Raw genomic sequence first — 16,499 nt, forward strand, 5'->3', positions numbered from 1 at the left:
CATTATCAGACCCCCCCTTTTCACCTGGAGTTACATCAGGTGATACCGACCCCTCTCCTCGACACACCTGGAGTTACATCAGGTGATACCGACCCTCTCCTCGACACACCTGGAGTTACATCAGGTGATACCGACCCTCTCCTCAACACACCTGGAGTTACATCAGGTGATACCGACCCTCTCCTCAACACACCTGGAGTTACATCAGGTGATACCGACCCTCTCCTCAACACACCTGGAGTTACATCAGGTGATACCGACCCTCTCCTCAACACACCTGGAGGTACATCAGGTGATACCGACCCTCTCCTCGACACACCTGGAGTTACATCAGGTGATACCGACCCTCTCCTCAACACACCTGGAGTTACATCAGGTGATACCGACCCTCTCCTCGACACACCTGGAGTTACATCAGGTGATACCGACACACCTGGAGTTACATCAGGTGATACCGACACACCTGGAGTTACATCAGGTGATACCGACCCTCTCCTCAACACACCTGGAGTTACATCAGGTGATACCGACCCTCTCCTCAACACACCTGGAGTTAAATCAGGTGATACCGACCCTCTCCTCGACACACCTGGAGTTACATCAGGTGATACCGACACACCTGGAGTTACCTCAGGTGATACCGACCCTCTCCTCGACACACCTGGAGTTACATCAGGTGATACCGACACACCTGGAGTTACATCAGGTGATACCGACACACCTGGAGTTACATCAGGTGATACCGACCCTCTCCTCAACACACCTGGAGTTACATCAGGTGATACCGACCCTCAACACATCAGGTGATACCGACCCTCTCCTCAATACATCAGGTGATACCGACCCTCTCCTCAATACATCAGGTGATACCGACCCTCTCCTCAATACATCAGGTGATACCGACCCTCTCCTCACCTCCTGAACTTGGCCAGCAGCTCAGCCTCCTGCTCTTCCTGGAAGCGTGCTCCAGCAGGGCAGTCTGGGTAGTCGTGGGGAAAGTGAGGCTCTCCTTTATTCTGGGCGTGTTTCAGACTCATCCGCAGCCCTCCGATACGAACTCCTCTATAAACCTGAAAGAGAGGAGAGGGGTACTACTTTAATTACCAGTCCTCTACCTACCTGGAGAGGGGTACTACCTTAATTACCAGTCCTCTACCTACCTGGAGAGGAGGGGGTACTACCTTAATTACCAGTCCTCTACCTACCTGGAGAGGGTTACTACTTTAATTACCAGTCCTCTACCTACCTGGAGAGGAGAGGGGTACTACCTTAATTACCAGTCCTCTACCTACCTGGAGAGGAGAGGGGTACTACCTTAATTACCAGTCCTCTACCTACCTGGAGAGGGTTACTACCTTAATTACCAGTCCTCTACCTACCTGGAGAGGAGAGGGGTACTACCTTAATTACCAGTCCTCTACCTACCTGGAGAGGAGAGGGGTTACTACCTTAATTACCAGTCCTCTACCTACCTGGAGAGGAGGGGGTACTACCTTAATTACCAGTCCTCTACCTACCTGGAGAGGAGAGGGGTACTACCTTAATTACCAGTCCTCTACCTACCTGGAGAGGAGAGGGTTACTACCTTAATTACCAGTCCTCTACCTACCTGGAGAGGGGTACTACCTTAATTACCAGTCCTCTACCTACCTGGAGAGGAGAGGGGTTACTACCTTAATTACCAGTCCTCTACCTACCTGGAGAGGGGTACTACCTTAATTACCAGTCCTCTACCTACCTGGAGAGGAGAGGGGTACTACCTTAATTACCAGTCCTCTACCTACCTGGAGAGGAGAGGGGTACTACTTTAATTACCAGTCCTCTACCTACCTGGAGAGGGGTACTACCTTAATTACCAGTCCTCTACCTACCTGGAGAGGGGTACTACCTTAATTACCAGTCCTCTACCTACCTGGAGAGGAGAGGGTTACTACCTTAATTACCAGTCCTCTACCTACCTGGAGAGGAGAGGGTTACTACCTTAATTACCAGTCCTCTACCTACCTGGAGAGGAGAGGGGTACTACCTTAATTACCAGTCCTCTACCTACCTGGAGAGGGGTACTACCTTAATTACCAGTCCTCTACCTACCTGGAGAGGAGAGGGTTACTACCTTAATTACCAGTCCTCTACCTACCTGGAGAGGAGAGGGGTACTACCTTAATTACCAGTCCTCTACCTACCTGGAGAGGGGTACTACCTTAATTACCAGTCCTCTACCTACCTGGAGAGGAGAGGGGTACTACCTTAATTACCAGTCCTCTACCTACCTGGAGAGGAGAGGGGTACTACCTTAATTACCAGTCCTCTACCTACCTGGAGAGGAGAGGGGTACTACCTTAATTACCAGTCCTCTACCTACCTGGAGAGGAGAGGGGTACTACCTTAATTACCAGTCCTCTACCTACCTGGAGAGGAGAGGGGTACTACCTTAATTACCAGTCCTCTACCTACCTGGAGAGGAGAGGGGTACTACCTTAATTAACAGTCCTCTACCTACCTGGAGAGGAGAGGGGTACTACCTTAATTACCAGTCCTCTACCTACCTGGAGAGGGTTACTACCTTAATTACCAGTCCTCTACCTACCTGGAGAGGAGAGGGGTACTACCTTAATTACCAGTCCTCTACCTACCTGGAGAGGAGAGGGTTACTACCTTAATTACCAGTCCTCTACCTACCTGGAGAGGAGAGGGGTACTACCTTAATTACCAGTCCTCTACCTACCTGGAGAGGGGTACTACCTTAATTACCAGTCCTCTACCTACCTGGAGAGGAGAGGGTTACTACCTTAATTACCAGTCCTCTACCTACCTGGAGAGGAGAGGGGTACTACCTTAATTACCAGTCCTCTACCTACCTGGAGAGGAGAGGGTTACTACCTTAATTACCAGTCCTCTACCTACCTGGAGAGGAGAGGGGTACTACCTTAATTACCAGTCCTCTACCTACCTGGAGAGGAGAGGGTTACTACCTTAATTACCAGTCCTCTACCTACCTGGAGAGGAGAGGGGTACTACCTTAATTACCAGTCCTCTACCTACCTGGAGAGGAGAGGGGTACTACCTTAATTACCAGTCCTCTACCTACCTGGAGAGGAGAGGGTTACTACCTTAATTACCAGTCCTCTACCTACCTGGAGAGGGGTACTACCTTAATTACCAGTCCTCTACCTACCTGGAGAGGAGAGGGTTACTACCTTAATTACCAGTCCTCTACCTACCTGGAGAGGAGAGGGTTACTACCTTAATTACCAGTCCTCTACCTACCTGGAGAGGAGAGGGGTACTACCTTAATTACCAGTCCTCTACCTACCTGGAGAGGGTTACTACCTTAATTACCAGTCCTCTACCTACCTGGAGAGGGTTACTACCTTAATTACCAGTCCTCTACCTACCTGGAGAGGGTTACTACCTTAATTACCAGTCCTCTACCTACCTGGAGAGGGGTACTACCTTAATTACCAGTCCTCTACCTACCTGGAGAGGAGAGGGGTACTACCTTAATTACCAGTCCTCTACCTACCTGGAGAGGGGGTACTACCTTAATTACCAGTCCTCTACCTACCTGGAGAGGAGAGGGGTACTACCTTAATTACCAGTCCTCTACCTACCTGGAGAGGGGTACTACCTTAATTACCAGTCCTCTACCTACCTGGAGAGGAGAGGGGTACTACCTTAATTACCAGTCCTCTACCTACCTGGAGAGGAGAGGGGTACTACCTTAATTACCAGTCCTCTACCTACCTGGAGAGGAGAGGGGTACTACCTTAATTACCAGTCCTCTACCTACCTGGAGAGGAGAGGGTTACTACCTTAATTACCAGTCCTCTACCTACCTGGAGAGGGGTACTACCTTAATTACCAGTCCTCTACCTACCTGGAGAGGAGAGGGGTACTACCTTAATTACCAGTCCTCTACCTACCTGGAGAGGGGTACTACCTTAATTACCAGTCCTCTACCTACCTGGAGAGGAGAGGGTACTACCTTAATTACCAGTCCTCTACCTACCTGGAGAGGAGAGGGTACTACCTTAATTACCAGTCCTCTACCTACCTGGAGAGGAGGGGTACTACCTTAATTACCAGTCCTCTACCTACCTGGAGAGGAGAGGGGTACTACCTTAATTACCAGTCCTCTACCTACCTGGAGAGGGGTACTACCTTAATTACCAGTCCTCTACCTACCTGGAGAGGAGAGGGGTACTACCTTAATTACCAGTCCTCTACCTACCTGGAGAGGAGAGGGGTACTACCTTAATTACCAGTCCTCTACCTACCTGGAGAGGAGAGGGTTACTACCTTAATTACCAGTCCTCTACCTACCTGGAGAGGAGAGGGGTACTACCTTAATTACCAGTCCTCTACCTACCTGGAGAGGAGTACTACTTTAATTACCAGCCCTCTACCTACCTGGAGAGGAGAGGGGTACTACCTTAATTACCAGTCCTCTACCTACCTGGAGAGGGGTACTACCTTAATTACCAGTCCTCTACCTACCTGGAGAGAGGGGTACTACCTTAATTACCAGTCCTCTACCTACCTGGAGAGGGGTACTACCTTAATTACCAGTCCTCTACCTACCTGGAGAGGAGAGGGGTACTACCTTAATTACCAGTCCTCTACCTACCTGGAGAGGAGAGGACTACCTTAATTACCAGTCCTCTACCTACCTGGAGAGGAGAGGGGTACTACCTTAATTACCAGTCCTCTACCTACCTGGAGAGGAGAGGGGTACTACCTTAATTACCAGTCCTCTACCTACCTGGAGAGGAGAGGGGTACTACCTTAATTACCAGTCCTCTACCTACCTGGAGAGGAGAGGGGTACTACCTTAATTACCAGTCCTCTACCTACCTGGAGAGGAGAGGGGTACTACCTTAATTACCAGTCCTCTACCTACCTGGAGAGGAGAGGGGTACTACCTTAATTACCAGTCCTCTACCTACCTGGAGAGGAGAGGGGTACTACCTTAATTACCAGTCCTCTACCTACCTGGAGAGGAGAGGGTTACTACTTTAATTACCAGTCCTCTACCTACCTGGAGAGGAGAGGGGTACTACCTTAATTACCAGTCCTCTACCTACCTGGAGAGGAGAGGGGTACTACCTTAATTACCAGTCCTCTACCTACCTGGAGAGGAGAGGGTTACTACCTTAATTACCAGTCCTCTACCTACCTGGAGGAGAGGGGTACTACCTTAATTACCAGTCCTCTACCTACCTGGAGAGGAGAGGGGTACTACCTTAATTACCAGTCCTCTACCTACCTGGAGGAGAGGGGTACTACCTTAATTACCAGTCCTCTACCTACCTGGAGAGGGGGTACTACCTTAATTACCAGTCCTCTACCTACCTGGAGAGGGGTACTACCTTAATTACCAGTCCTCTACCTACCTGGAGAGGAGAGGGGTACTACCTTAATTACCAGTCCTCTACCTACCTGGAGAGGAGAGGGGTACTACCTTAATTACCAGCCCTCTACCTACCTGGAGAGGAGAGGGGTACTACCTTAATTACCAGTCCTCTACCTACCTGGAGAGGAGGGGTACTACCTTAATTACCAGTCCTCTACCTACCTGGAGAGGAGAGGGGTACTACCTTAATTACCAGTCCTCTACCTACCTGGAGAGGAGAGGGTTACTACCTTAATTACCAGTCCTCTACCTACCTAGGAGAGGGGTACTACCTTAATTACCAGCCCTCTACCTACCTGGAGAGGAGGGGTACTACCTTAATTACCAGTCCTCTACCTACCTGGAGAGGAGAGGGGTACTACCTTAATTACCAGTCCTCTACCTACCTGGAGAGGAGAGGGTTACTACCTTAATTACCAGCCCCTCTACCTACCTGGAGAGGAGAGGGTTACTACCTTAATTACCAGTCCTCTACCTACCTGGAGAGGAGAGGGTTACTACCTTAATTACCAGTCCTCTACCTACCTGGAGAGGAGAGGGGTACTACCTTAATTACCAGTCCTCTACCTACCTGGAGAGGAGAGGGGTACTACCTTAATTACCAGTCCTCTACCTACCTGGAGAGGAGAGGGGTACTACCTTAATTACCAGTCCTCTACCTACCTGGAGAGGAGAGGGGTACTACCTTAATTACCAGTCCTCTACCTACCTGGAGAGGAGAGGGGTACTACCTTAATTACCAGTCCTCTACCTACCTGGAGAGGAGGGGGTACTACCTTAATTACCAGTCCTCTACCTACCTGGAGAGGAGAGGGGTACTACCTTAATTACCAGTCCTCTACCTACCTGGAGAGGAGGGGTTACTACCTTAATTACCAGTCCTCTACCTACCTGGAGAGGAGAGGGGTACTACCTTAATTACCAGTCCTCTACCTACCTGGAGAGGGGTACTACCTTAATTACCAGTCCTCTACCTACCTGGAGAGGAGAGGGGTACTACCTTAATTACCAGTCCTCTACCTACCTGGAGAGAGAGGGGTTACTACCTTAATTACCAGTCCTCTACCTACCTGGAGAGGAGAGGGGTACTACCTTAATTACCAGTCCTCTACCTACCTGGAGAGGAGAGGGGTACTACCTTAATTACCAGTCCTCTACCTACCTGGAGAGGAGAGGGTTACTACCTTAATTACCAGTCCTCTACCTACCTGGAGAGGAGGGGTACTACCTTAATTACCAGTCCTCTACCTACCTGGAGAGGAGAGGGGTACTACCTTAATTACCAGTCCTCTACCTACCTGGAGAGGAGAGGGGTACTACCTTAATTACCAGTCCTCTACCTACCTGGAGAGGAGAGGGGTACTACCTTAATTACCAGTCCTCTACCTACCTGGAGAGGAGAGGGGTACTACCTTAATTACCAGTCCTCTACCTACCTGGAGAGGAGGGGTACTACCTTAATTACCAGTCCTCTACCTACCTGGAGAGGAGAGGGGTACTACCTTAATTACCAGTCCTCTACCTACCTGGAGAGGGGTACTACCTTAATTACCAGTCCTCTACCTACCTGGAGAGGAGAGGGTACTACCTTAATTACCAGTCCTCTACCTACCTGGAGAGGGGTACTACCTTAATTACCAGTCCTCTACCTACCTGGAGAGGAGAGGGGTACTACCTTAATTACCAGTCCTCTACCTACCTGGAGAGGGGTACTACCTTAATTACCAGTCCTCTACCTACCTGGAGAGGGGTACTACCTTAATTACCAGTCCTCTACCTACCTGGAGAGGGGTACTACCTTAATTACCAGTCCTCTACCTACCTGGAGAGGAGAGGGGTACTACCTTAATTACCAGTCCTCTACCTACCTGGAGAGGGGTACTACCTTAATTACCAGTCCTCTACCTACCTGGAGAGGGTTACTACCTTAATTACCAGTCCTCTACCTACCTGGAGAGGAGAGGGGTACTACCTTAATTACCAGTCCTCTACCTACCTGGAGAGGAGAGGGGTACTACCTTAATTACCAGTCCTCTACCTACCTGGAGAGGAGAGGGGTACTACCTTAATTACCAGTCCTCTACCTACCTGGAGAGGAGGGGTTACTACCTTAATTACCAGTCCTCTACCTACCTGGAGAGGGGTACTACCTTAATTACCAGTCCTCTACCTACCTGGAGAGGAGAGGGGTACTACCTTAATTACCAGTCCTCTACCTACCTGGAGAGGAGAGGGGTACTACCTTAATTACCAGTCCTCTACCTACCTGGAGAGGGGTACTACCTTAATTACCAGTCCTCTACCTACCTGGAGAGGAGAGGGGTACTACCTTAATTACCAGTCCTCTACCTACCTGGAGAGGGGTACTACCTTAATTACCAGTCCTCTACCTACCTGGAGAGGAGAGGGGTACTACCTTAATTACCAGTCCTCTACCTACCTGGAGAGGAGAGGGGTACTACCTTAATTACCAGTCCTCTACCTACCTGGAGGAGGGGTACTACCTTAATTACCAGTCCTCTACCTACCTGGAGAGGAGAGGGGTACTACCTTAATTACCAGTCCTCTACCTACCTGGAGAGAGGGGTACTACCTTAATTACCAGTCCTCTACCTACCTGGAGAGGGGTACTACCTTAATTACCAGTCCTCTACCTACCTGGAGAGGGGTACTACCTTAATTACCAGTCCTCTACCTACCTGGAGAGGAGAGGGGTACTACCTTAATTACCAGTCCTCTACCTACCTGGAGAGGAGAGGGGTACTACCTTAATTACCAGTCCTCTACCTACCTGGAGAGGGGTACTACCTTAATTACCAGTCCTCTACCTACCTGGGAGGAGAGGGGTACTACCTTAATTACCAGTCCTCTACCTACCTGGGAGAGGGGTACTACCTTAATTACCAGTCCTCTACCTACCTGGAGAGGAGAGGGGTACTACCTTAATTACCAGTCCTCTACCTACCTGGAGAGGAGAGGGGTACTACCTTAATTACCAGTCCTCTACCTACCTGGAGAGGAGAGGGGTACTACCTTAATTACCAGTCCTCTACCTACCTGGAGAGGGGTACTACCTTAATTACCAGTCCTCTACCTACCTGGGGAGAGGGGTACTACCTTAATTACCAGTCCTCTACCTACCTGGAGGAGGGGTACTACCTTAATTACCAGTCCTCTACCTACCTGGAGAGGAGAGGGGTACTACCTTAATTACCAGTCCTCTACCTACCTGGAGAGGAGAGGGGTACTACCTTAATTACCAGTCCTCTACCTACCTGGAGAGGGGTACTACCTTAATTACCAGTCCTCTACCTACCTGGAGGAGAGGGGTACTACCTTAATTACCAGTCCTCTACCTACCTGGAGAGGAGAGGGGTTACTACCTTAATTACCAGTCCTCTACCTACCTGGAGGAGAGGGTTACTACCTTAATTACCAGTCCTCTACCTACCTGGAGAGGAGAGGGGTACTACCTTAATTACCAGTCCTCTACCTACCTGGAGAGGAGAGGGTTACTACCTTAATTACCAGTCCTCTACCTACCTGGAGAGGAGAGGGTTACTACCTTAATTACCAGTCCTCTACCTACCTGGAGAGGGGTACTACCTTAATTACCAGTCCTCTACCTACCTGGAGAGGAGAGGGTACTACCTTAATTACCAGTCCTCTACCTACCTGGAGAGGGGTACTACCTTAATTACCAGTCCTCTACCTACCTGGAGAGGAGAGGGGTACTACCTTAATTACCAGTCCTCTACCTACCTGGAGAGGGGTACTACCTTAATTACCAGTCCTCTACCTACCTGGAGAGGAGAGGGGTACTACCTTAATTACCAGTCCTCTACCTACCTGGAGAGGAGAGGGGTACTACCTTAATTACCAGTCCCTCTACCTACCTGGAGAGGGGGGTACTACCTTAATTACCAGTCCTCTACCTACCTGGAGAGGAGAGGGGTACTACCTTAATTACCAGTCCTCTACCTACCTGGAGAGGAGAGGGGTACTACCTTAATTACCAGTCCTCTACCTACCTGGAGAGGAGAGGGGTACTACCTTAATTACCAGTCCTCTACCTACCTGGAGAGGGGTACTACCTTAATTACCAGTCCTCTACCTACCTGGAGAGGAGAGGGGTACTACCTTAATTACCAGTCCTCTACCTACCTGGAGAGGGGTACTACCTTAATTACCAGTCCTCTACCTACCTGGAGAGGAGAGGGGTACTACCTTAATTACCAGTCCTCTACCTACCTGGAGAGGGGTACTACCTTAATTACCAGTCCTCTACCTACCTGGAGAGGAGAGGGGTACTACCTTAATTACCAGTCCTCTACCTACCTGGAGAGGAGAGGGTTACTACCTTAATTACCAGTCCTCTACCTACCTGGAGAGGAGAGGGGTTACTACCTTAATTACCAGTCCTCTACCTACCTGGAGAGGAGAGGGGTACTACCTTAATTACCAGTCCTCTACCTACCTGGAGAGGAGAGGGGTACTACCTTAATTACCAGTCCTCTACCTACCTGGAGAGGGGTACTACCTTAATTACCAGTCCTCTACCTACCTGGAGAGGAGAGGGGTACTACCTTAATTACCAGTCCTCTACCTACCTGGAGAGGGGTACTACTTTAATTACCAGTCCTCTACCTACCTGGAGAGGAGAGGGGTACTACCTTAATTACCAGTCCTCTACCTACCTGGAGAGGAGAGGGGTACTACCTTAATTACCAGTCCTCTACCTACCTGGAGAGGGTTACTACCTTAATTACCAGTCCTCTACCTACCTGGAGAGGGGTACTACCTTAATTACCAGTCCTCTACCTACCTGGAGAGGAGAGGGGTACTACCTTAATTACCAGTCCTCTACCTACCTGGAGAGGGTTACTACTTTAATTACCAGTCCTCTACCTACCTGGAGAGGGGTACTACTTTAATTACCAGTCCTCTACCTACCTGGAGAGGAGAGGGGTACTACCTTAATTACCAGTCCTCTACCTACCTGGAGAGGAGAGGGGTACTACCTTAATTACCAGTCCTCTACCTACCTGGAGAGGAGAGGGGTACTACCTTAATTACCAGTCCTCTACCTACCTGGAGAGGAGAGGGGTACTACCTTAATTACCAGTCCTCTACCTACCTGGAGAGGGGTACTACCTTAATTACCAGTCCTCTACCTACCTGGAGAGGAGAGGGGTACTACCTTAATTACCAGTCCTCTACCTACCTGGAGAGGGGTACTACCTTAATTACCAGTCCTCTACCTACCTGGAGAGGAGAGGGGTACTACTTTAATTACCAGTCCTCTACCTACCTGGAGAGGGGTACTACCTTAATTACCAGTCCTCTACCTACCTGGAGAGGAGAGGGTTACTACCTTAATTACCAGTCCTCTACCTACCTGGAGAGGAGAGGGGTACTACCTTAATTACCAGTCCTCTACCTACCTGGAGAGGGGTACTACCTTAATTACCAGTCCTCTACCTACCTGGAGAGGGGTACTACTTTAATTACCAGTCCTCTACCTACCTGGAGAGGGGTACTACTTTAATTACCAGTCCTCTACCTACCTGGAGAGGGTTACTACCTTAATTACCAGTCCTCTACCTACCTGGAGAGGAGAGGGGTACTACCTTAATTACCAGTCCTCTACCTACCTGGAGAGGAGAGGGGTACTACCTTAATTACCAGTCCTCTACCTACCTGGAGAGGAGAGGGGTACTACTTTAATTACCAGTCCTCTACCTACCTGGAGAGGAGAGGGGTACTACCTTAATTACCAGTCCTCTACCTACCTGGAGAGGAGAGGGGTACTACCTTAATTACCAGTCCTCTACCTACCTGGAGAGGGTTACTACCTTAATTACCAGTCCTCTACCTACCTGGAGAGGAGAGGGGTACTACCTTAATTACCAGTCCTCTACCTACCTGGAGAGGGTTACTACTTTAATTACCAGTCCTCTACCTACCTGGAGAGGAGAGGGGTACTACCTTAATTACCAGTCCTCTACCTACCTGGAGAGGGTTACTACTTTAATTACCAGTCCTCTACCTACCTGGAGAGGAGAGGGGTACTACCTTAATTACCAGTCCTCTACCTACCTGGAGAGGAGAGGGGTACTACCTTAATTACCAGTCCTCTACCTACCTGGAGAGGAGAGGGGTACTACCTTAATTACCAGTCCTCTACCTACCTGGAGAGGAGAGGGGTACTACCTTAATTACCAGTCCTCTACCTACCTGGAGAGGAGAGGGGTACTACCTTAATTACCAGTCCTCTACCTACCTGGAGAGGAGAGGGGTACTACCTTAATTACCAGTCCTCTACCTACCTGGAGAGGAGAGGGTTACTACCTTAATTACCAGTCCTCTACCTACCTGGAGAGGAGAGGGGTACTACCTTAATTACCAGTCCTCTACCTACCTGGAGAGGGTTACTACCTTAATTACCAGTCCTCTACCTACCTGGAGAGGAGAGGGTTACTACCTTAATTACCAGTCCTCTACCTACCTGGAGAGGGGTACTACCTTAATTACCAGTCCTCTACCTACCTGGAGAGGGGTACTACCTTAATTACCAGTCCTCTACCTACCTGGAGAGGAGAGGGGTACTACCTTAATTACCAGTCCTCTACCTACCTTGAGAGGAGAGGAGAGGGGGGTCGACCAGACATGTTTGTAGTAATTAGTCTACTTAAAGGGGCTCCTCAAAAAGCACTATAACCACATATTCTATGGCCTTTGGTCTAAAGTAGTGCCCTATATAGGGAATAGGGTGCCATTGGGTCCTGGTCTAAAGTAGTGCCCTATATAGGGAATAGGGTGCCATTGGGTCCTGGTCTAAAGTAGTGCCCTATATAGGGAATAGGGTGCCATTGGGTCCTGGTCTAAAGTAGTGCCCTATATAGGAAATAGGGTGCCATTGGGTCCTGGTCTAGAGTAGTGTACTATATAGGGAATAGGGTGCCATTGGGTCCTGGTCTAAAGTAGTGCCCTATATAGGGAATAGGGTGCCATTGGGTCCTGGTCTAGAGTAGTGTACTATATAGGGAATAGGGTGCCATTGGGTCCTGGTCTAAAGTAGTGCCCTATATAGGGAATAGGGTGCCATTGGGTCCTGGTCTAGAGTAGTGTACTATATAGGGAAGGTGTAGTCCATACCAGAGGGACCCAGAAGGCCATACCCCAGGCTTTGGGTAGCAGCAGGTCCCAGCCAGTCCCCCAGGACCCCATCTCTGTTCCCTGGCTCTTCCCAGACTGCTGCACCAGTAGGACGGGTACTCTACCCTGCAGAGGGGTGGGTAGTCTGGAGCCTGGGACCAGAACATCATTACGCAGTCTGTTGACTTCCTGCAGACAGAGAGAAGACTGATATGGGAGACAACCCACATTTCCATCTGAAGTTTTTATGCGAGTTAGACCGGATGAAAATAAAATCACCACAGGTGTGATACAATTTCACAAAATGTCAACAGAAAAACGTTCCTGAGACATGGTGTGATGTTTTTGATGTTGTTAAAAATGTATTATCTCAGGCCATGGTATGCTGCGTCGTACGACCACGTGGTAAACCTGGAGTCAGGCCATGGTATGCTGCGTCGTACGACCACGTGGTAAAGCTGGAGTCAGGCCATGGTATGCTGCGTCGTACGACCACGTGGTAAACCTGGGAGAATGTTCCAGAACCTGACAGTGAACTGTTGTCTATAGAGAATGTTCCAGAACCTGTCAGTGAACTGTTGTCTATAGAGAATGTTCCAGAACCTGTCAGTGAACTGTTGTCTATAGAGAATGTTCCAGAACCTGTCAGTGAACTGTTGTCTATAGAGAATGTTCCAGAACCTGACAGTGAACTGTTGTCTATAGAGAATGTTCCAGAACCTGACAGTGAACTGTTGTCTAGAGAGAATGTTCCAGAACCTGTCAGTGAACTGTTGTCTATAGAGAATGTTCCAGAACCTGACAGTGAACTGTTGTCTATAGAGAATGTTCCAGAACCTGTCAGTGAACTGTTGTCTATAGAGAATGTTCCAGAACCTGACAGTGAACTGTTGTCTATAGAGAATGTTCCAGAACCTGACAGTGAACTGTTGTCTAGAGAGAATGTTCCAGAACCTGTCAGTGAACTGTTGTCTATAGAGAATGTTCCAGAACCTGACAGTGAACTGTTGTCTATAGAGAATGTTCCAGAACCTGTCAGTGAACTGTTGTCTATAGAGAATGTTCCAGAACCTGACAGTGAACTGTTGTCTAGAGAGAATGTTCCAGAACCTGACAGTGAACTGTTGTCTAGAGAGAATGTTCCAGAACCTGTCAGTGAACTGTTGTCTATAGAGAATGTTCCAGAACCTGACAGTGAACTGTTGTCTATAGAGAATGTTCCAGAACCTGTCAGTGAACTGTTGTCTATAGAGAATGTTCCAGAACCTGTCAGTGAACTGTTGTCTATAGAGAATGTTCCAGAACCTGACAGTGAACTGTTGTCTATAGAGAATGTTCCAGAACCTGTCAGTGAACTGTTGTCTATAGAGAATGTTCCAGAACCTGTCAGGAAACTGTGAATGCGATGGAAACCCATCTAACTTGTATTGTTTAATCACTACATGGGAATTTAACAACAGAAGGTATTTTTACGTGCACTACGTCATCACACACAGCCTTTTATCTGCAACAAGTCAATGTGATGGAAACACATCTGGTGGGAAAATGTGCATATCGTTTTTATATTCACATGAAAATCTGTTGCCAATTGGATAGAAACCGAGGTACAGATGCAGTCAAGGATTCAATTCAACAGCAGCGTGGATTCTTGAAGGACAATCAAACACGAGGAAAAAATATTGATCTCTTCTTCCTGGGTAGAGTCTCCATACATTTAGTGTTTCTACTTCCTGGGTAGAGTCTCCATACATTTAGTGTCTCTACTTCCTGGGTAGAGTCTCCATACATTTAGTGTTTCTACTTCCTGGGTAGAGTCTCCATACATTTAGTGTCTCTACTTCCTGGGTAGAGTCTCCATACATTTAGTGTCTCTACTTCCTGGGTAGAGTCTCCATACATTTAGTGTCTCTACTTCCTGGGTAGAGTCTCCATACATTTAGTGTCTCTACTTCCTGGGTAGAGTCTCCATACATTTAGTGTCTCTACTTCCTGGGTAGAGTCTCCATACATTTAGTGTTTCTACTTCCTGGGTAGAGTCTCCATACATTTAGTGTCTCTTCTTCCTGGGTAAAGTCTCCATACATTTAGTGTCTCTACTTCCTGGGTAGAGTCTCCATACATTTAGTGTCTCTACTTCCTGGGTAGAGTCTCCATACATTTAGTGTCTCTACTTCCTGGGTAGAGTCTCCATACATTTAGTGTCTCTACTTCCTGGGTAGAGTCTCCATACATTTAGTGTCTCTACTTCCTGGGTAAAGTCTCCATACATTTAGTGTCTCTTCTTCCTGGGTAGAGTCTCCATACATTTAGTGTCTCTACTTCCTGGGTAAAGTCTCCATACATTTAGTGTCTCTTCTTCCTGGGTAGAGTCTCCATACATTTAGTGTCTCTTCTTCCTGGGTAGAGTCTCCATACATTTAGTGTCTCTACTTCCTGGGTAGAGTCTCCATACATTTAATGTCTCTACTTCCTGGGTAGAGTCTCCATACATTTAGTGTCTCTACTTCCTGGGTAGAGTCTCCATACATTTAGTGTCTCTACTTCCTGGGTAAAGTCTCCATACATTTAGTGTCTCTTCTTCCTGGGTAGAGTCTCCTGGAGGGGGACATACATTTAGTAAATGATATATTAGACAGACATGTTGCTATGGTTCAGTACCTGGTCTGTCATCTTGTTGTGTGTGACGTTGTCGCGGACAGACCGGTCCCACAGGGAACTCTGGCTGAGGGGTTCAGGGATCCCCTTCAACATCAGTTCCCTCCTCCTCTCCTCGTTCACTCCTGAAACAACATGGCAGAGGGCATACTGCCGTATGACCAGGTACTCAGGAGAGTCACCGAACTGAGTTGAGTAGGCCAGAGGAAGAACACAACTAGTTGGTAACATCTACAGCTTCACCTAGTAGCTCTATAGGCCTACAGTGGGGGGGGAAGTATTTGATCCCCTGCTGATTTTGTACGTTTGCCCACTGACAAAGAAATGATCAGTCTATAATTTTAATGGTAGGTTTATTTGAACAGTGAGAGACAGAATAACAACAAAAATATCCAGAAAAACGCATGTCAGAAATGTTATAAATTGATTTGCATTTTAATGAGGGAAATAAGTATTTGACCCCCTCTCAAATCAGAAAGATTTCTGGCTCCCAGGTGTCTTTTATACAGGTAACGAGCTGAGATTAGGAGCACACTCTTAAAGGGAATGCTCCTAACCGCAGCTTGTTACCTGTAAAAAAGACACCTGTCCACAGAAGCAATCAGATTCCAAACTCTCCACCATGGCCAAGACCAAAGAGCTCTCCAAGGATGTCAGGGACAAGATTGTAGAACTACACAAGGCTGGAATGGGCTACAAGACCATCGCCAAGCAGCTTAGTGAGAAGGTGACAACATTCGGTGCGATTATTCGCAAATGGAAGAAACACAAAAGAACTGTCAATATCCCTCGGCCTGGGGCTCCATGCAAGATCTCATCTCGCGGAGTTGCAATGATCATGAGAACGGTGAGGAATCAGCCCAGAACTACACGGGAGGATCTTGTCAATGATCTCAAGGCAGCTGGGACCATAGTCACCAAGAAAACAATTGGTAACACACTACGCCGTGAAGGACTGAAATCCTGCAGCACCAGCAAGGTCCCCCTGCTCAAGAATACATATACAGGCCCGTCTGAAGTATGCCAATGAACATCTGAATGACTCAGAGGACAACTGGTGAAAGTGTTGTGGTCAGATGAGACCAAAATAGAGCTCTTTGACATCAACTCAACTCGCCGTGTTTGGTGGAGGAGGAATGCTGCCTATGACCCCAAGAACACCATCCCCACCGTCAAACATGGAGGTGGAAACATTATGCTTTGGGGGTGTTTTTCTGCTAAGGGGACAGGACAACTTCACCGCATCAAAGGGACGATGGACGGGGCCATGTAC

At 48.3% G+C, this 16,499-nt stretch overlaps 1 protein-coding gene across 2 annotated transcripts in view; it reads right to left on the reverse strand.

Moving 5' to 3' along the window:
* LOC106596456 (ribonucleases P/MRP protein subunit POP1) overlaps positions 1-16,499 on the reverse strand; it is a 50,002-nt gene that overhangs the window by 4,340 nt on the left and 29,163 nt on the right. For both annotated transcript variants that reach the window (XM_045712545.1, XM_045712546.1), the window contains exons 11-13: positions 15,230-15,351; positions 12,572-12,760; positions 916-1,070 (exon numbers count right to left, since the gene is read on the reverse strand). In XM_045712545.1, the coding sequence (XP_045568501.1) occupies positions 916-1,070; positions 12,572-12,760; positions 15,230-15,351 (466 nt within the window). The remainder of the gene's footprint in view (positions 1-915; positions 1,071-12,571; positions 12,761-15,229; positions 15,352-16,499) is intronic.

Source organism: Salmo salar, unplaced genomic scaffold (genome assembly GCF_905237065.1).
Source record: "Salmo salar unplaced genomic scaffold, Ssal_v3.1, whole genome shotgun sequence".
In the NCBI taxonomy this organism is placed as follows: domain Eukaryota; kingdom Metazoa; phylum Chordata; class Actinopteri; order Salmoniformes; family Salmonidae; genus Salmo; species Salmo salar.